At 40.6% G+C, this 20,276-nt stretch overlaps 2 protein-coding genes across 2 annotated transcripts; both read left to right on the top strand.

Moving 5' to 3' along the window:
- Positions 1–639: 639 nt before the first annotated feature.
- LOC134624288 (butyrophilin-like protein 2) lies at positions 640–6,830 on the top strand. Its single transcript, XM_063469257.1, has 6 exons — positions 640–772; positions 2,337–2,684; positions 4,135–4,467; positions 4,560–4,661; positions 5,621–5,953; positions 6,020–6,830. Exons 1-6 carry the CDS (start codon positions 742–744, stop codon positions 6,064–6,066), a joined length of 1,194 nt encoding a protein of 397 aa, XP_063325327.1. The 5' UTR covers positions 640–741; the 3' UTR covers positions 6,067–6,830.
- Positions 6,831–8,327: 1,497 nt separating this feature from the next.
- Positions 8,328–16,713, top strand: LOC134624289 (uncharacterized). The gene is made up of 6 exons (XM_063469258.1): positions 8,328–8,428; positions 13,029–13,376; positions 13,870–14,193; positions 14,283–14,384; positions 15,646–15,978; positions 16,045–16,713. Exons 1-6 carry the CDS (start codon positions 8,395–8,397, stop codon positions 16,089–16,091), a joined length of 1,188 nt encoding a protein of 395 aa, XP_063325328.1. The 5' UTR covers positions 8,328–8,394; the 3' UTR covers positions 16,092–16,713.
- The last annotated feature ends 3,563 nt before the right edge of the window (positions 16,714–20,276 follow it).

Here is a 20,276-nt window from a genome sequence, read left to right as displayed (position 1 = left end):
GATAAATCAAATACCAAACTCACAATAACACGAACAATTAACACTGTGCAGAAATACAACAATCAAAGGTTTGTTTATTTAGATAATTAACCATTAAGTAAACTGTGTTCAGTATAACCTGCATGTATACCAACCAACTACATTTAATTCGACCACATTTAACATTTTACAGTGTACTTATGTAACAAAATACATGGAAAATTTACATGTAATTAAGTTAAAGTCTGAATTTTTGGCATGAAATTTTTTGTGTCCAAACTCAAACTTTGAAATAACACTTAGGACAATTAATCATATTATTATACTAATACTTTTTAAAAATTTAATTATTTATTCATTTTTATTATTTTACGCACACACACACACACCACCACCACCACCACCATCTATACAGCTTCTAAACTTACTGTCAATTTTGCGAAACTAAATCTGTAATAAGCTTCAGCTTCAGGTTACATTAATATTAGTCCCGTGGATCAACCACGTGTTCCTGAAAGCAGCCCGCTGTCTGCAGTGTCTGTGCTCCCTGCTGCTTCTCTCTCACTTTCATGTTGAAAGTCGAGTTCTGCAGAAAGATTTTATGTAAATAAAATTTTTTATTTTGAAGGCTCTGACCGGAAGTTGTGAGGTGTCTCTGTGTAACTTAAGAGGAGGAAACTTTGTTCAGTGCGTCAGCGGTGCTGTGATCGAGCTGTGTCCGCCTGTTTCTCAGAGTTAACGGGACTTTCAGCGGAGAGGAAGATGCTGCTGTGGCTCGTACTGCAGGTCCTCGGTAAGAAAGCACACACGCAGACTGACACACACTCGGTGTGTAACACGAGCTGACTGCATGAGGCCCCTCTGTGTGGTGACTGTGGTCCTTACATGCGGGCTTCATGCGGGTCTCACAGTGACAGCTGAGCTCATGATCCTGATATCTGCTCGTCGAAGAAGTGCGTCAGTGCTCGTGTCCGTGTGATTCACGGCAGAAATAAAAGTAGTTTGTATAAAAACTAAAAGCTTGTCTCACATTATTAAAAGCCCCGTTTACCATAGAAAGAACTTTAATGTGTCAAAAATGGTTTTTGTTCACAATAACGTCACGTGCCCAATCATCCTTGTTCAAGTTAACTTATGAACTTGAACAAGGATGATTGTGCACGTGGCGTTATTGTAATATTAAAATTTTTTTGACATTTAGACATTTTTCTTTTTTTTATTCAACACCAGATGTTACTGTGTGTGTTTATAAATTTTTAATGCTCAGCCTTGGAATAACTTGTCCTGACCCCCCCAACCACCCAGCCCATGGAAATCCCAGTGAACAGGTCCCCCCACTGTTCCTCTGGTCACATGATTTACGTTCACATATCAGAATGTCTCCACCCTGTGACTCTTACTGTATAAACTGTTTGTACATTTGTACATCTTTGTACATTTGGTGTTTGTTCCATGTCAGGAGGAGAACAAATGTAAGAACTAGGAAATATTAATGTATTATAGTATATATATATATTTTAAATGTAAGAACTTCATGAAATCAATATTGTTATTAAAGGCTTTAGGATTATTACAATTGTCAAACTGTTTATAACGGCTGTTATTATGGTTGGTATTTTTATTTAATAGGTGTGAGAAACTGTCAACCTTTTAAGGGGTTTAATTTGCTGAATTTAAAGGATAATTTGGGACATGAGGAAGATTTTATTGAGTTTATGTAAATGAGAACTTTTTTTTTCCTATCTATGGCCGACCCATGAAAACAAATCACAATGCACGTTCCCATTGCTTTAGTATGCAAGTATTCACTGTTATATCCTGTCCACTCTGTTACCTGTGTGTTTAGGTGTGTGTTGTTTTTTCTGTTCAAAATAAATTTTTATATATATCTCTATGGTTTACTGAAGGGAGTAAATTTACAAAAGGTAATATTTAAAAAAATAGATCACATTTATTTTTAATCAAAAATACATACAAATTTTAAAAAATGCACCCTTCTTCAAAATAGATGACGCCTTTGTTTATTAACACGTTCTTCAGTTGCAGAGTAAAATCAAAGACATATTAGACAATGTAAATATGAAAGTGACTCCAGATTAAAAACACTTCCTAACACAGACTAGTCTCAGAATGTTTCACCTCATTGTTTTTCAGACTTACATCAAAGTTTTCTTTGACATCTTTGATGTTTTTTAAACATCCTTTCAGTTAGTTTTTGTTGGATGGGAAGATGTTTGAGTACTTATCATAAAACGTGGCTTCTAAAACCACTTTGGCCATTATGAGAACCACTGGAAAAATCCACCACATACAGGTGATTAGTGTTTTTTGTTGTGTGTGCTTGTGTCTCCTTCTAGTTTCCCAGCATGCCCTGGCTGTGGTGGTGCAGGTGTATGAGGGGGAAACATCTGTCCAGCTGCCGTGCCAGGACACAGGTGTTACACTTAAGAACCGTACAGTGCTGTGGACTCGCAATGATCTCGACCCCAAATCTGTCCACCTGAGACGAGAGGAAACCGATGATGTAACAGGACAAAACCAGCGTTACAGAGGGCGCACATCAATGAGGCCTGATGCTCTGGACACTTTAGACTTCAGCCTCACTCTGAAAAACCCCCAACCAACAGACAGCGGCATCTACACCTGCTCCATCCTAAATGAAAGGGAGGAACTAAAACTGACAGACATACAGCTGCATGTCAAAGGTAAGAAACTCAAACAAACAAACAAAAAAACAACACCTTCTGTGATGACAAGTCAAAGATCAGTAGTGCACAAGTAACATTTTCTAGATGTAACCAGTTTGCAAACATCAAAATGAAGCAGAAGAAAATAAAAAATAAAAATAAAATCTTACTGGTACAATTTTTGGTGTTTCTACTAAATCTGAGTGATTTGATTCAGAAGGTTTTACATCCTGTATATGCAGGAAAACCTGCAGCTCACAGGGCTAATAGAGACCGATATACAACATGTAACAGAGGATGTCTTTTTAAGAAAAATGAACCTGACCTCCAGAACTATGAATGACAGGATGATAAAGTGCTGCCAGCTGTTCTTATCAGGTTGTCTAATAGGAACAGATGGCTTATCCCAAAGAATCCATTAGCAATCATGTAGCATAATCATAATGTGAGTGTGGTGTGTGGTAAGGGGTGTTATACATGGGCCAACATGAGAAATTAGCGACGCTCCCTTAATGTCCTTTTGTGGCACATCTGGAGGAAAGGCAGCTAATTTTGAATGTTGTGGATCCAAGACTTGGCACAGCCTCCATCTATGATGGTCCAGGAGCTCCGTTTCTGGGCAGATGACCTGCACATACCTGCATCAGGCTGCCACATCAACAACATGTGGGGAGTGATTGAATCAGCATCAGCTACGTTTGAGGGGACATAACCAGGGGCTTGGAGGTGATGATGCCTTCTACCATGCTGAGTATCGTCCTAAAGACTTGTTCAGTGACATGCTACGAGATGGTGTAGAGCTGATTTGATGGAACATATCTCCCGTTCCCATGAACCACCCTTTGGAGCGTATGGAGGGTTGACATGGAGATGCTGGCTGGCCAACTGTTTTCAGAGCAGGGCTGGACCTGCCAGAGTCCACCCAAGTTGTGACAGCTGGTCCTGTTCATGGATCCAGATGTACAGGCTCCACTGGAGTCAGGAAATGTGGGTAATCAGAGCCAATCAACAACAGTGGTTGAGCTTGACGAACAACCCATCTGACCAATCATCCAGGATGTTCTGTTGCTTGTTAGTGATTACTAAAGGTAGCACTGTGAAGACCTGGCACAGTTTTGAGATAACAACCTATTCTGAGATTTTTATGCTGACCAGAGATTTTAACTTGATACTAAAAACATAACATTTAGGTCCAAAAACTTCTGATAGAGTGAAATCTGGATATGTAAAGTCCACAGATCAGTGTGGCCATTCCCTCATACAGCGGTAATTTGTAAATAATCACCTTTGGATTAGTTTGAATTGCCCAGTTTAGTTACCATTTAAAACAAAAAGAGAGAGAATCATGATATTTATATATTATTAATATGTATTTTTAATGGTAGCAGAGATCAGAGCACATCAGTTCTGTCTTTACCATGAGCATGGCTGCTGCTGCTTCTGATATTATGGTTCATTTTCCTCGTAGATCAGCAGGTGGAGGTGAAGGTGGAGGAAGGATCAGACTCTGTCATCCTGCCCTGCAAAACAAAACCTGACCTGCCTGAAAAGGCCACAGTGGAGTGGAGTCGCCCCGACCGACAACTCACTATGGTCCATTTGTATGTAAACAGAAGTGACCATCCTAAAAATTTAGACAACCTTTACTGTGGTCGCGCAAAGATGAACAAAGACCTGCTGAGAACTGGAGACCTCAGTCTGACCCTGGAATACCCCACAGAGAGAGACAGTGGAGGATACATCTGCACCATCTACAGGGACAAAGACATCCTGAGACAGAAAGTAGTGCTGCAGGTCAAAGGTCAGACATGTAGAAAAACACCAGGGGTCAGTGCAGGAGATTGAGGTCAAGGTTCAACAGTCATGTTGATGTTGTTTCATGTTTCTCCACAGAACCGTTTCCATCCTGGGCCACAGCTCTCCTGGTTTTCCTTGTTCTTCTTCTACTTGTTTCTGCGGGTCTTTTATTTCAATTCCGTCATTATTTGGTGTCAGGTGAGTGTCTCCTCCTACACTACCCATAATGCCGATGGTTAGCAGAGCTGAAGAGAAACTTCCAAGTTTGTTCCAGAAGTCACAAAACCTCCTTCAGACTCAGTCATTGATCAGTGAACTCAATCAAAATACTCTGTTCACTTGGAAAAATGTGCTGACAGTAAATAAGCTCAGTCTGTCTGTTCTTCTGCTCTTCATCCAACATGTTTACTTTACAGGACGCTGCAGACTAGTTACCAAAGAACGAGTCAGGAACACATCAGGAGCATGATGGAGACACAGTCTAACACTTGTGTCTCCATCATGCTCCTGAACGTTGTTGCTTTGACTCTCGTCTGCGGGTGTTTATCAAGATGAAGGAATCCAGAAGAAGTGTAATTATAACAATTTTCAAGAACATCAGTGACGTGCAGATTGTTTGCAATATTTGGTTAAAGGTGCCTTAGTGAGTTGCACTTCAATGAAAAGTACTCATATGAATGGGGATTGAAATTTTTACTCAATAAGACAAAGATGATGTTTTTTATAAGGAAAAATGTAGGAAACATGAGAAGCCAAGCAGGAAAGATAAGGGAGAGGAAGAAGGAGAAAGTGCGACCGCCTCCGTCAAGAGCCAAGAGACAAGATCAATAATTTGTTGGGATTTAAGTTTATCAAGAAATGAGAGCTGCTCCATCCAGAGTGGGATGGATGCCATCTCTCCTAACGAGACCAGGTTTCCTCCAGAAAGTTTCACAATTATTCAATATCCCTTTTAGTGGCCACCCGTCAACGGCTGTCATTACTGCCGACGTGAATTATTACTTTACTGAATTTACATTTACCTTTATTCAGCAGTTTTAAATTGCTCTCAGTGTCAGGATCTCTATCCTGTCCCTTCTGCTCTGATCTGCTTCTGTCCTTCAGTTTTATCTACATCTCTGAAAACCTGCTGCTGTCTGTGTTTGTTGTTCTTTCAGTGATTCCGGTGAAGGTGGAGGTGGAGGAGGGGGAAAAGTCTGTCCAGCTGCCCTTTAAAACCACGAAAAACCTGTTGGGGGAAATTCAAGTGATATGGGAACGTTATGAGCCGTTCCAGAAGGCTCACGTGTTTACAAACGGCCCAAACCAATATGAAGAACAGCACGAGGTTTACAGAGACCGAACTGTGATGAACAAAGACCTGCTGGAAACTGGAGACCTCAGTCTGACCCTGAAACTGCCCACAGAGAGAGACAGTGGAGAGTACAAGTGTTTGGTCTGGAGGAAGGGAACCTTCATCAGAAAGAAAACTGTGCTGCTCAAAGTCAAAGGTTGGTTTGTCTGTTTGTTTGTTGCCTTGTGCGATTGTGTCTGACTGTCTCGTGTCTCCTCTGCAGGTCCAGGATCAAACAGGGGACATCAGGACCAGAAGCTGCTTCAGTGATCAGACTCTCAGTTTTACCCTCATCACTCTGCCTTTTTGTTCATTTAGTGGTTTTAATGTCACAGTGTGATAATACAGGAACACACGTTTCACTTTTAAGTCCAGTCACATCCTCACTCTGTCTTTGCTGTGTGCACAGTCCTTCACTGTGTGTGATCAGCTACTGTGTGACGTTCCATGTTCCTCATCTGTTTCTCACCATCTTTACAGTCTGTGCTGTTTAACTTTTTAAACCTTCTTTGGGCTTTTCTGCACTTTAATTAAACACTTTTAAATAAAGGTTTCACTTCACTTTACTTCACTTATCGTTTGGTTTTCTGAACATTTTTCTTGTGTCTTTTGTATGTATTATGTTGCACACATAGATTAGTGTTACCCTTGTGTTTATTTTGGGATTTTGTTTGTTGTCATTTTAAGCTTTGTGTGTATTTGACTTTTGCAAGTTAAAATGAAGAAAATATTTTGGTATTAAGAAAAAGTCCCAAAGCTGCGATGCCAACAGAAGGTTGTTATTTTTACATTGTGATGGAAATGGAGAGTGGAACTAACTAAGTGGAACCAGTGGGCTGTGAGGTGTTGCACCTGGGACTCCTAAGGTGAGGGACCCGTCCTCTCCTCAGAGGAAGAGAAATGAGAGGTCTGTGTGTTCGTTGCTCTGACAGCTTCTGCTCTTTTTCACCTGCTTGTCTTGAGGCAACTGTTCTCATGATTTATAAATAAAGCTGAGTTGAACTGTTTGGGTTCACAGAGCGCTGAATGCATCATTTGCTACTGTGGTACAACCAGCGTTGGGACCCGTAACATAGAGTCATGTGACCTGCTTAACTACAATCTGACTAGTTTCCATCTTATGTTTATGGTAAATGGCCTGTATTTGTATAGCGCTTTACTTAGTGGACCCCAAAGTGCTTAACACTGCATCCAGTCATCCACCCATTCACACACACATTCACACACTGGTGATGGCAAGCTACATTGTAGTCACAGCTGCCCTGGGGCGCACTGACAGAGGCGACGATTCATTTACATTAACTCACACCGTCCCTGTTCAATAAAAACAGCAGGCTAACCATCCAGTGCTGTTCTTCTTCTGTGGTGTTTGTGATGGAGGAGCTGCTCCTGATGTGTTTGATGCAATCACGGTTTCCCACAGCTTCAGGAAGCTTACCCACTGTGCAAACTTGCTATCATGAATTGACGTCTTTTATGAGACATTTCTGAACGTCCAATGTTGGATCTTTTTTATTTTTTCTGAACATTTAGTGTTACCTTTGTGTATGGGCTGTTTATAGTCTAAATGTGTGTTTTAACCTCAAACTTAAACTCATTTTAGACATTGTTTTCATACTCCGTCTATAGGCTGTGTATGCCCATGTTTCCAGAGGGTGGAGGACATGCGCCTCCAGTCATTGGCTGAGACGATCACATGAAGGTAGTGGAAAATATTTTGGAACAGAAACATGTCCTCCACCCTCTGGAAACACGTGTGAAGGAGTGCAGTATAATCAGCAGACATCTCCAACATGGCACGAGCTCATTAGCTAAAAACAAAGTGAGCAGCTGATCGGTGGATGTGGAGCAGAAATGTCCCCATAAATGTCTCCAGCTTCTCACAGACAGTTTCAAAATGTCAACATCAAGCAGACAGTTCATACTTACACACTGAGACAAACTTCTCTCAGTCCAGCTACCACTAACAACCACAGCCACTTCCTCTGTCAAAGCTTTTCACAATAAAACAGGACACTTGCAAAAATGAACCATATATAATGCACTCTTTTAAACTTATTAAACACGTTGTGCTCCTTTTAAAAATTATTCCAAACATTTTCTTAATACTTATAATACTTAATTCTTTAATCATTATTAATTTGTGTGTTTTTTTTAACACATAAGATCTGCTGCAGGAGTGAAAGAGGAAAACTCAAAAAACAAAGTCATGAGCATGAAGAGTTGAATTTTATTTTTAAAGCTATAAAAACATTTTTCATAGGTTCGAAACGTATTGTCTGTTTTGCAGAACTTCAACATAGAGAGACTAAAACGGACGTCCTCCCTTTCAAAGCTTCTTTTCAGCTTCAGATTCCAGCAGAATATAAATCCACATCTTGCTAAAAGCTGCCAGTAGTCTGTGTGAGACATGTTGTGACGTTTCTCCTCCGAGTTTAATGTTGAAAGTCGTTTTCTGTAAAGGATTTTATTTTGAAGGAACTCAGGAGGTTCTTTTTGTCTAAATTACGAGCAGGAAACTTTTCGTCGTGCACCAATGGCTGCCGTGTACCGGACACCACTGTGATTTCTAACTAAACTTTTCTCCCAGAGGAGGAGATGCTGCTGCTGCTGTTCGTGCTGCTGGTACTCGGTGAGAGCGCTCTTTGAATGCACACACACACACGGTTGTTTAAAATAATTTAAAGTATGTAACATGTATAACTACTCACTGCAGTTACTTTACTCCTGATGAAACCCGCAGGCTTCCTGCTGTGTGACAGCTGAGCTAATGATCCTGTAATCTGCTCATCTGTTTAAGAAATGCACTCTGTGAGCTCCAGATGTTCCTGTCGCACTAATAGTACAAAATGACAACATTAACACAATAAAACAATAAAACAGGTCTCTTTCTTAAACAGAAGCCTGTCATGCTTAACTTTTGAGAATATAAGTAAATATTTCTTTAAGAGAACTCTGTCCTGCTTAACTTAAAATTATATAAATTAATAGAAAACAATAGAACGAAAAACATTCTTGTAACAGTGCACATATAGTGCATTTAGTACAATTGGCTTCAGCTGAGGTATTATTTCAGCTTTTCTAATGCTAATCAGCTGCTCCCGTTTGTAAACCCACTTGTTCCCATGATTATGCATCATAACTCATCATCATTATTCATCTATGTATTACTTTTATGTATTAGTCATCTATTTGTTGTAATCATCTATCCTTGCAGTTGTTTATTACACAAAATGAATTATATTATCACACTTCTGGCCACATAGCGCTGATATTCACTGCACATGCCCACATTAACCTTAACCAGAGGGTTTAAAAGAACAAACCAGTGTTTACATACCATATCTGCTTCTGCCGTGGCCTGGTGGACAAAAAAAATAGTTAAGGGTTCCCCGAGCTTTCACGCCCCTCATGTTCTTCATGTGCACATCATTACAAGCATGCCTATGGAAAAAGTGCACCGGCACACAGTGCAGTGCGCTTTATAGGTCTTGTCGTGCACTTTTCCAGCCAGGTGTTTTCCTTTTCCCATTCCTCCCAGTACTTTTGCAGCCTTTTTCTTTCTCTGAGGGGAACAAACATTGCTGCTCTAATGCTGGGCTTACACTGTGCGATCTTTTTGGTGATCTGCCCGATTTTGGCCTTCATCGTGCATCGTGCAGTATACGTGGGGTAACGAGAAGCGATTAACACCTCACGACCAGCTCCCGATCATCAATCGCTCGTGAGGGTGTCGCCGCAGCCGCTCACACTGCTCACGCGCAAACACGTAAACGTCGGTGAAAAAGACGGAGCAGCACAGCAGTGCACCGTGTGATCTGGACACAAGCATGGAGGCACAACTTGTAGAACTTTGGAAAGCTCATCCGAGCCTTTTCGATGTGGCCTCACAAAATTATCACGACCACAACAACCGTGAAAATAGATTTACATTGCTGCTCAATCACAGCTGCCTGATCAATGTTTTTCATTAGCAATTTAGCAAAGTTGATGGTGGTGGTGTGTGTGTCTGTGTGAGTGAAAGACAGAGAGGCAGAGCGAGCGACAGATTTTCTGTTATAACCTTCATTTTATGGACACACAGTGTGAGCACTCAGGTCGCATCAGAGCATCGGGCGGTATAGTGTGAGACCCTGCATCGTGACCTTATAACCCCTGCGAGTCAATCGGGCAGTTTGAGCAGGAGCTGAATAACGTGACTGAAAAAAATCGCACAGTGTTTGCCCAGCTTTAGGTGTACTGTCGTCCGAGACTTGCACCACAGTGTCGGCGTTTGTTTCCCTGTTGGCCATGCTGCTTGTTGCGGTCATCTGTTGTCTTACGTCTTACGTATTTTCTCCGTAAGCGACCTTTCCTCGACCAATGAGATAAGCGGTAATCTGAATTGTCATACTCGAATTGTCATAAGTGTGCTGTCAGCTCATTGGTCACAAATCAGGAGAGGGGCTGGGAATTATGTTTTCAAACAAAGCGTTAATTCCATTAAAAGTTATAGACTACTTTTGATTCTCACTGTATTACGGGACAAAGTGCGTCCCTTATTAGCTCAATACGGGACGTGTACTTTTGTCTCTAAATACGGGACGATTCCGTTTTTTAAGGGACGGTTGGCAACCCTAGCTCCAGGTGTGTTATATTGTCAAAATACCAGATGTCTGATATGGAACACGAAGAGACACACACACATTGACATAAAGCATTTTCTGATTTGGTGATTAATTGTACAATAAAATACATGTAAGAAATAATTTTTCATTGACTTTGGAGAGACGCTGACTGGCCTCCTGGATTTTTTTCTACGCTCCTGTTTGAACCGTTAGCTCTGCTTTAGCATTACTAACAGGTGTGTGTGCTCTCGTACAAAGGACTTTTAGCTCCAGCATTCACACTCTGTGCAACATTGATATATGAACGTCTTAAGCTAATGTGCTAAAACAGCTAATGCTAGCATCAGTGCATGTTTGTGTTACTCTAACCAATCAGAGAGCTCCTTTCATCACACTGCATGGCTGATTTGTTAACTAATTTCAGAGTTATTTTCAAAAACATATTTAAAAGCTGAAAATCTAAAATTGAAAAAGTACTTTTAAATTATTATGTTGAGAGTTTAATGCTTTTTTAAACTCCATCTTCATATTGAAATCCTTGTTACTGGAGTGATAGTAGATCTAGAAATATTTATAATCAATTATTCTGTTTTTTATTAAATTATCACATAATAATTAACTTTAGAAGTGTCCAAATAAATAAAAGAAATTAAAAAATAATAATTAGCAGATTCCCACCCTCATTTTCAAGTACATTTCATGATAAAAACATACACACACTCTCGCTCTCTCTCTCACACACACAACACAGTAAGATTTATGTTGATTTATGTACCTGTGCATTTTTATATTTTTTTTGTTCCAGGTGTTGTACATTTGTTTTGTTTTTTTCTCTTACCAGTAGAGCAGTTGGCGATACATTGTTCATTTCTATTTGTACTCTAACCTTTTATTACATCTTCCTAAAGTCTCCACCCCATGTATTCCTCCTGCCTGTCCTGCCTTACACAGTGTCATACTGTACACCAGATATATTTTTAATAGCTGAAATAACACAAATACAAATAAACAAATAAAAAGATAAAAGAAACACATGAACCAGAGGAGACAGAGCTGATCTTGGGAAAGCAAAATGTGTTTATCACCACAGAGCATTTGCATCATAATTCTGATGCTGTCTGAGAGGACAGGATTTAAAAAGGAGAGAAGAAAATTCATGAGTCAGTGAATTTACTGATGCACTATAAGAACGTCCTGAGTTCATTGCAGCTTTGTGCCTTTCTGTGTGGAGTTTGCATGGTCTCCTCGTGTATGAGTGGGTTCTCTCAGGGTTTCCTCCCACAGTCCAAAGACATGCAGTCAGTGGGGTTGAAGTTAATCTGTGATTTTAATTTGCCCGTAGGTGTGAATGGTTGTCTGTCTCTGTGTTAGGGCCGTGTCGGACTAATGGGTCTAATGGCATAATTAGATATCCACTATCTGTGGCTATCCATTAGATAGCTACAGATATCTAGCTTGAATTCAACTCATGAAGTCTAGGACTGTGCGATATGACCAAAATCTCATATCCCGATATAAGACATTTATCGTCCCGATAACGATATAAATCACAAAAATTTAACATTTTCTGTAAATTCTGTGAATCTCGGGCAGCTCGACTTGCGTGTAGTGTTTCCAGGTGGGCGTCGTGTACCTGGAGTCGAGTGTTTTAATCGATGCATGAAACGATACATTTTTAGACATAAGTTGTAACGGCCGCCAATTTCTTTGTGAGTATTTATTACACGGCGTGCTGCGGAGAAAAGCCTGTTCTAACGTTTGAGTCTAAGGTTTATTTTTTAGCACCTGACGGCTCTCTTTTACTTCTCATCCGTAAACACTGCACACAAATTCTGCAACTTTCTAAAACCACTTTGCCCATGTTGATACGGTGGGACCAACACACCAGTACAGGAAGTCTGGAACCCTAATCTGATCCTGTGGGCATTACCCAATAAGGAATGCAGAGTTCAGATGGAGCCTGACGGGTGAGGGGATTAGCGCAGCACTAACTGCCCCTATTAGCCAGGTATCTGCCCCGCCTCCTCAGATAAATACCGGGGTCTTGAGTAGCCTTGTAAGTCTGATATCTGAGCAGCCATGTTTGTTTTGCCAGCGCCCCTGTAGATCAGTGCACTTGGTAACAATGGGGTTAAATTTAGATAATTTGTACCCAGACATCTAACCCAAACAAGCCGCTCCACAGGACTTTAAGTGAGAGGCCTGTTATTAGAATCATTATTATACTTCACATTTTCTTATTCATTATTTTTAGTCTAACTTATACCTGATTATATTCTGATCAGCATTAAGTAACTGAACACAATTAACTATCAACAAAATCACATATGAATTTTGATTCTGTCTTCAACAATTGCAACACTTAAAATCATTTCTCTTATTCAAAATCTGAGTTTGATTATATCTTTGATTAAGAATAAAGGCGATTTAATATTAACAAATATGGAAAAGCTCTTTTTTAAGCAATCTGTATCATTTCACACATAAAAGACTGGATATTAAACATTTCCACACTTGCTCAGACGTAGGAAGAGGAAAGTCAGGGGAGACTTCAGTCTCTTTCTATCCTCATTATACGGGTTAGTTCCAGTTAATTAGTGTTTTTGTGTTTGTGTCTCCTTCCAGTTTCCCAGCATGCCCTGGCTGTGATGGTGGAAGTGTATGAAGGGGCAAAGTCTGTCCTGCTGCCCTGTCAGTACACAGGTTTTGTAGTTGAGGACCCCACAATGATATGGACTCGCAGTGATCTCAACCCCAAATCTGTCCATCTGAGACAAGAAGAAACAGATGATGTAACAGGACAAAACCAGCATTACAGCGGACGCACGTCAATGAGGCCTGATGCTCTGGACACTGGAGACTTCAGCCTCACTCTGAGAAACCCCCGACTGACTGATAGCGGCAACTACACCTGCTCCATCCGCAGTGAAAGGGAGGAACTGAAACTGACAGACGTACAGCTGCATGTCAAAGGTCAAAAACTTCAATAACTTTTGTAATTACAAGTCAAAGATCAGTACAGTACTGACAAAGGTCAGAGGTCATAGTAAAAGGTAGTAGAAAGGGTCTTTCTAGTGATGCAAACCTAAAAAAGATGGCAGAAACATTTTCTAGATGCAACCAGTCTGGAAACATCAAAACAAAACTGGGGAGACAAACGGACCATGACTGGGGAAATCAACATGAGCACACTGAGGACAGGACACAGAGACAGACTGGTCTGACTAAATAAAGTCAGATGCACTAAAAGAATACAAAACTCATATACAATAGAATATAAATATAATAGCAAACTCAAATGTGAACATTAAATAATTTCAAACGAAGGAGCAAAGATATCAAATCAAGCTCAAAGACTGGGTCAAAGACACAGGACCATCACAAACACAGATGCCAAGATCTCAAATTCTGTGATTATCATCAGTGTGACTGCTGCTGCTGATGTTGTGGTTTCTTGTCCTCTCAGACCAGCAGGTGGAGGTGAAGGTGGAGGAAGGATCAGAGTCTGTCATCCTGCCCTGCAAAACAACACCTGACCTGCCTGAGGACACCACAGTGAAGTGGACTCACTCTGACCGAGAACTCATGATGGTCCATGGGTGTTCAAATGGAAGTGACCACCAGGACGACCTTTACTGTGGTCGCACAAAGACGAATGAAGACATGCTGAGAACTGGAGACCTCAGTCTGACCCTCAAATACCCCACAGAGAGAGACAGTGGAGGATACATCTGCACCATCTACAGGGACAAAGACATCCTCACACAGAAAGTAGTGCTGCAGGTCAAAGGTCAGAGATGTAGATACAGGTCAGAGGTCAGAGCAGGAGATTGAGTACAGTGTTCAGCAGTCATGTGATATTGTTTTGTTTGTCCACAGAAGCGTTTCCGTCCTGGGCCACAGTTCTCCTGGTTTTCCTGCTTCCTGTTGTAGTTGTTTCTGCGAGTCTTTTATTTCATTTCCGTCATTCCTTGGTGTCAGGTGAGTCTCTCCTACTACACTACCCATAATGTATATAGTTAACAGGTGTCCCCTGGTGGTTTCTTGACTTGCTTCACTAATGTATTCATTAATATGCAAATATTTAATTTGCATATTAATGATCAAGAAAATGACATCACAGCCCATTGTTCATCTTACTGATATCTTACTCATCAACTTGTTTGTTCACTTTATATTTTATACATATCTCCGTACAATTTTTCTATACATATTTCTGTCCATTGTTCCCTGTGTATACGAGTTGCTTATGTGTATAAGACCACTTTGTGTCTTCCTTTTATATTTTTTATCCCCTTGCTATGGGAGCTCTACAACACCCACATTTCTCATTCATGGGATAATAAAGGTTTATTCTATTCTATTCCAATTCCACCAGTAAGATTGCGGGAACCTGCAGTCAGCTGAGTCACTAAGTCACTTGGATGAGTGAAAACGTTACGTCCAGATGAACAGAATCAACTTTTGGGGTTTACTTACCTGTATGATTGAGCATCAGGGCACTTTTTAGTTATTCACAGTAATGAATCTCTGTAAACTGTTATTATAATGACAATGACAGATATAGTTCTGATCATCACAAGCTCCATGTTCTTTTCTTGGAGCTTCATCAAGGTTATTTTTTGACTATTTTTACTTTCATTGGAAAGTGGAGCAGTGAAGATTAGACAAGAAAGTAGAGAAACAGATCAGAAGAAGACATCAAGCAAACAGCTGGACTCAGCCATGTGGCATATGGTCGTTTTCTCAATCAGTGATTTAAACCTTGGTGTTATTGGTGTTGTTGCTATGCCAACCAGCAGCTGGTTCTTCCATTACATTAGCCTGTTCCTGCTGGTGGTGTCGTTCCAAACAGAAAATAAGTCTTTGTTAGTCTGTAGTTGTTGGAGGAGCTCGTCAGTGGCTCGTCAGAGTCTGCAGGACAGTTTGGTCTGAAAGCTCCTCCTGTGTCCTCGAGGATCAGAGTGTAAAATGAGAAGTTCTGTCTCAGTGAACAAACACCTGCTGAACTTTGACCTCCAGGAGAAAACCTGATAACATTCCCCCTGTGAGCTCGCCATCATCAGCTGGTAAAAAGTGAGATCTGCTCTGAGCTGCTCTGTGAACACAGACCAGACTTTGTGCTTTAGACTCTTTGAACCTCCAGCATTCAGTGAAACTACAAATGGATGATTCAAACATGACATGGCATTTCTCTACACCTCTGAAAACCTGCTGCTGTCTATGTTTGTTGTTCTTTCAGTTATTCCAGTGAAGGTGGAGGTGGAGGAGGGGGCGGAGTCTGTCCAGCTGCCCTTCAAAACTACAAAACAGCTGTCGGGGGAAATTCAAGTGATATGGGAACGTTATGAGCCGTTCCAGAAGGCTCACGTGTTTACAAACGGCCCAAACCAATTTGAAGAACAGCACGAGGTTTACAGAGACCGAACTGTGATGAACAAAGACCTGCTGGAAACTGGAGACCTCAGTCTGACCCTGAAACAGCCCACAGAGAGAGACAGTGGAGAGTACAAGTGTTTGGTCTGGAGGAAGGGAAACTTCATCAGAAAGAAAACCGTGAAACTCAAAGTCAAAGGTTGGTTTGTCTGTTTGTTTGCTGGCTTGTGCGATTGTCTCTGACTGTCTCGTGTCTCCTCTGCAGGTCCAGGATCAAACAGGGGACATCAGGACCAGAAGCAGCTCCATTGATCCGACTCCTCTGACGGCTGATCAATCAGTGTTATGACTGCTGTCGTAATGTTGTCTCTCATGTGCAAATGTAAGTGTGCAGGTGCATTTCTATCATTGGTGGATCCCTGAGACGGTGCCTGCAGATTGGTTAGCTACATGGAGACAACATATTTGATGATTCCGCCATGGACGGCCTGCCATTCATCCTCGGCCCATCACAGCCAGCAGTCTAGTGATGCTTGTTTTACACAGGAGCATGTAGGGGTGGACTGCCTTTTTATCTGATTACCGTTTTCTCCTGTTTTTGTGAGTTAGGGCGGTACGCTGCTGTCATTTGGTTTAATTCTTTTGAGTAGGAAAGTTTGATATATTCTTGAGATAGGTTTCTTTTGTTTGTTGCTTTTGCGTTAGGTCCACCCTGAAGTTATAGTTCGCTCCTTTCCTTTGTGTTGAACCCACTCATTGTAAATAAATCACCATCAAAATATACTAATTGTGTGATGTGCTGCTTGGGGTCGGACGGGGATGGATCACCCTTACAGCCCTAGACGGGCCATAACAATCAGTTTGATCTGTGTGATTGATTAGTGATGTCAAACAGCATGATCACATGACCATAGTAATATATTTTGTTCTCACTTAACTTTTTTATAAGTTAATTGTAAATTTGGTTCTAATGTAAAATATTATAATGATTATTGTTCTGTGAGTTCAACCTCCGTCACTCTGACCTTTGAACTTTTTCTGCATTTTGTGGTTTTGCTGTGTCAGCGTTGTACACAAACACAGATTCTACTTTTAGGTCCAGTTTCCTGGTGTTGGTGTTCAGATGTGGTGTAGCCCCCTCCACCCGTCCTGTTTCCTCATCAGTCTGCATCGTGTCAGTACACCTGTCCTGGACTTTGTCTGATCAGCTGTTGTGTTTCTCTTCCCATATTCCTCGTCTCTGTCTCACCAGCTTCATCCCTGTCTGGGATTTAATTATCAGCTTTAAGCAAATCATTTATTTATTTATCTTTTTAGTTTCAAATAGTTGTACAGAACTTTGTTTGAAAACGCTTTATAAAAAAAGTTATTATTATTATTATTAAAGCTTCTGCTTTACTCATCTTTCTTCTCTGGACTGTTGGACAGAGTCATGTGACCTGCACAGGGACTACACATGGAAACGAGCAGTGTAGCTCAAATCTGACAGGTTTCCATCTTCTGTTTTTGAGATAAATTTCTATTGACGCACAAAATAAAATCAGCTGGCTGACCTTTAATCTGATCCAGTGTTGTTCTTCTTCTATGGCATTTGTAATGGTGCAGCTGCTCCTCACTACAGATGGATGATTCAAACAGGACGTGGCACACGGAGAAAAAGGAGTAGAAGAAGAAAGCTGAATGTCTGTAATGGTGATCTGCATGGATCAGAGGAACAGTGAGAAAACATGGAGGAGCCTTTAAGAAACAATCTAAAGATAGAATAACAAAAACAAACTGCTGAGCTTCAGATTTAGAGTCTGAAACAAAACAAAACACCAACCATTAGTGTCACACAGACCTCAGTTGGAGCAGACGGCCTCGTAGCTCAGACAGTCTGATCCAGTTTGGATCTCATGAAGAAGTCTGGATGTAGATCATGGAGAAATTTCTCACTTCAGGCTCTGATTCTGTTCTTAGACACTGAAGTTTTGTCCCATTTTCTTCTTCCCGCTAAGCTGTTTATGTTCAACATGACTGATGGAGCAAATACACTCAGCAGCTTTCAGTGGGGCAGATTTGGATTCATTGAACATTCTTTTCACATATGATGATCATGATGATTGTACTGCTTTATCAAGTATGCTGATATTGATGGGAAGTCATAACCCAGACAGCCGCTGTGACTTTCTAGATTTCTTTAGTTCAGTTTTGTTTATATACGCCTAAATTACAACAACAGTCCCCTCAAGATGCTTTAAACACTAAGTCTGTGTAGTTTCTCAATCGTCCAGTTCATGGTAGTCTGAGGAGTTTGGAAAAAAGTGAACAAACATAGTGCACGCTGTGCAGTGCAGCGAGGAGTGCTCAGACCTCTACACTGGAGAAACCAAGCAGCCACTTCATGCTCTCTCTTTACAGTCCTTGTCAGTACTCTCACTGCAGTTTAGTGGATCAATATCAGACTTCCTGATAATAATGAATTACAGTAGTCCAGCCTGGAAGTAATAAACGCATGAACTAGTTTTTCAGTGTCACTCTGAGACAGGATATTTCTAACTTTAGAGATGTTGCACAAATGGAACAAGCAGTCTTACATATTTGTTTAATATGTGCATTGAAGGACAAATCCTGTTCAGAAAGGTTCCTCGCAGTGTTACTGGATGCAATCCAGAGTAAGAATCTGGTTAGATATGATGTTTCTAAGATTTTCAGGGCCGAGTATAATAACCTCAGTTTTTTTTTTTCAAATTAGAGGTTATTCAGGTCTTTATGTCATTAAGACATCCTTGCGGTTTAACTAATTTGCAAGTGTTATCTGGCTTCATGGATAAAGCTGGGTGTCATCTGCATCGTACTTCTCGCCAAGCACTTGGTCAGTGTGTTTCTCTGCTAAGCATCAGTGATAAATATAGATATTTAGATTTTTCTGACATCAGATCAAATTTGTAATAACTTTAAGTTCAGGTTTTTATATTTAATCTTTACCCTCAAACATTAAACATCTGTGAGTCTGCAGCTGAGAAAATAAAAACTAAATCTGTCAGGAGCAGGTGATGTTCAGAGTTTCAGGTTAAAATAGGCTGAAAGCGCCACTTTCACTCTTTTTTTTTTTTTTTATTCACAGCATGTTTTCAGTGTGACATAAATTCTTTGCTGAAGGAAGTTTCCTTATATGGACAACATAAGTCTACCTCACAAAAAACACAGAATGAATCAAAAACGGTGCGATTGTCACAGGAACATGCATGGATTAATTTCATGATTTACATTTAAATGTATAAATGATGTTCAGCTTGAGTGTCTTTCACACTGCTGGAAACACAGAACACACACCATGAACACCTGTTCAACCAGTCATGGTTCACTGTGATGTGCATCAAACTGAGGTGATCTCCTTCATGAGGCTGTGGGACAGTAAGCTTTAATGCTTCAGTTGATCCAGTTTAATGTGCAGCCGTCACCTGAGAAATAATCAGCAGCACTGAGACCGCACTCAGCAACACAATCATGTACTGGAGTCAAAACCTTTATTTTACTGCTCTGTGCATTAAATCAGCAGATTAATGATTTGCTGCAGCATTCTTTCTCACAATAGTGTTTACCATTTATAGATTTTTAATCCCTATCTGATAATTAGTCTCTCGTAGGTGGAGCTCGTAGGGATCAATTTTTGTGGAGTCATGTGATCCATCAAACACCCCCTTTAGATTGGTCACATGCTGCCAGCACCGCCTCTTTCATATGAACATATGAGCAAACTCTGGGTTAACTTAGTGAGTTGATAACCCGCCTTGTGTGACTGCTTATCCTGCTCATCACATGTTAGGTGAGTTGGTTTGTACAACCTGACTGTAATAATGAAAACAGTCTGTTTTTCACTGGGATTCCCTGTGGTCCAGTTTGGGTTTTCCTCTTGAGTCCATTTTATCACTGGTTAAGCCAGAGTGCGACATTTAGAGGAGGAAAGTAAACCTACACTGGTGGAGGAGATTGCAGTCATTCATGCTCTGCAGTAGTCAGTGGTTTGAGCATTTAAATGACAAAATCTGTAACACGAGTTTACTAAATGAAGCCACTCACTGTGGTTTACTTTATTTCTGTAAAGTCACATTATGATCGTCCCAAAAAGTTGATTCTGTTCATCTGGATGTAGATCCAAGTGACAGACTCACCTCCGTCCCCTCAAACAAATCACTTAAACACTGACGTGTTCGTACAGCAGCTACTTTCAGCTGCTCCCTCATCACAAGACGCTGTCACAGCAGACAGCTCTGCATGTTTACACCAAATGCAACACAAAGGTAGTTATTGTACAACAGAACATGTTAAGCTCTACACTATGGAGCCATAAACCTCTGTTCTTATAATATTCTTTTATTGGTTGAAAGTACAAACTACCAATAAGCTCATACACAATTTATTCACTAAATAAACATTATACATGTCTACCATCATACAAGTCCTGAGGGGAGCATGAACATCTGACCCACAGTCATCATAATCCATCCTGTAACA

The sequence above is a fragment of the Pelmatolapia mariae genome, linkage group LG3_W, assembly GCF_036321145.2.
Source record: "Pelmatolapia mariae isolate MD_Pm_ZW linkage group LG3_W, Pm_UMD_F_2, whole genome shotgun sequence".
Taxonomy (NCBI): Eukaryota; Metazoa; Chordata; class Actinopteri; order Cichliformes; family Cichlidae; genus Pelmatolapia; species Pelmatolapia mariae.
Note: the sequence above shows the minus strand (reverse complement) of the source record. Positions and strands in the feature narration are given on the sequence as shown.

Bases quoted from the DNA above. Each gene is read 5' to 3' on its own strand.
- LOC134624288 (XM_063469257.1), top strand. From the start codon at position 742: ATGCTGCTGTGGCTCGTACTGCAGGTCCTCG. The intron at 2,685-4,134 runs GTAAGAAACTCA...TTTTCCTCGTAG, and splicing joins CATACAGCTGCATGTCAAAG to ATCAGCAGGTGGAGGTGAAG. The intron at 5,954-6,019 runs GTTGGTTTGTCT...TCTCCTCTGCAG, and splicing joins TGTGCTGCTCAAAGTCAAAG to GTCCAGGATCAAACAGGGGA.
- LOC134624289 (XM_063469258.1), top strand. From the start codon at position 8,395: ATGCTGCTGCTGCTGTTCGTGCTGCTGGTACTCG. The intron at 14,194-14,282 runs GTCAGAGATGTA...GTTTGTCCACAG, and splicing joins AGTAGTGCTGCAGGTCAAAG to AAGCGTTTCCGTCCTGGGCC. The intron at 14,385-15,645 runs GTGAGTCTCTCC...TTGTTCTTTCAG, and splicing joins CCGTCATTCCTTGGTGTCAG to TTATTCCAGTGAAGGTGGAG.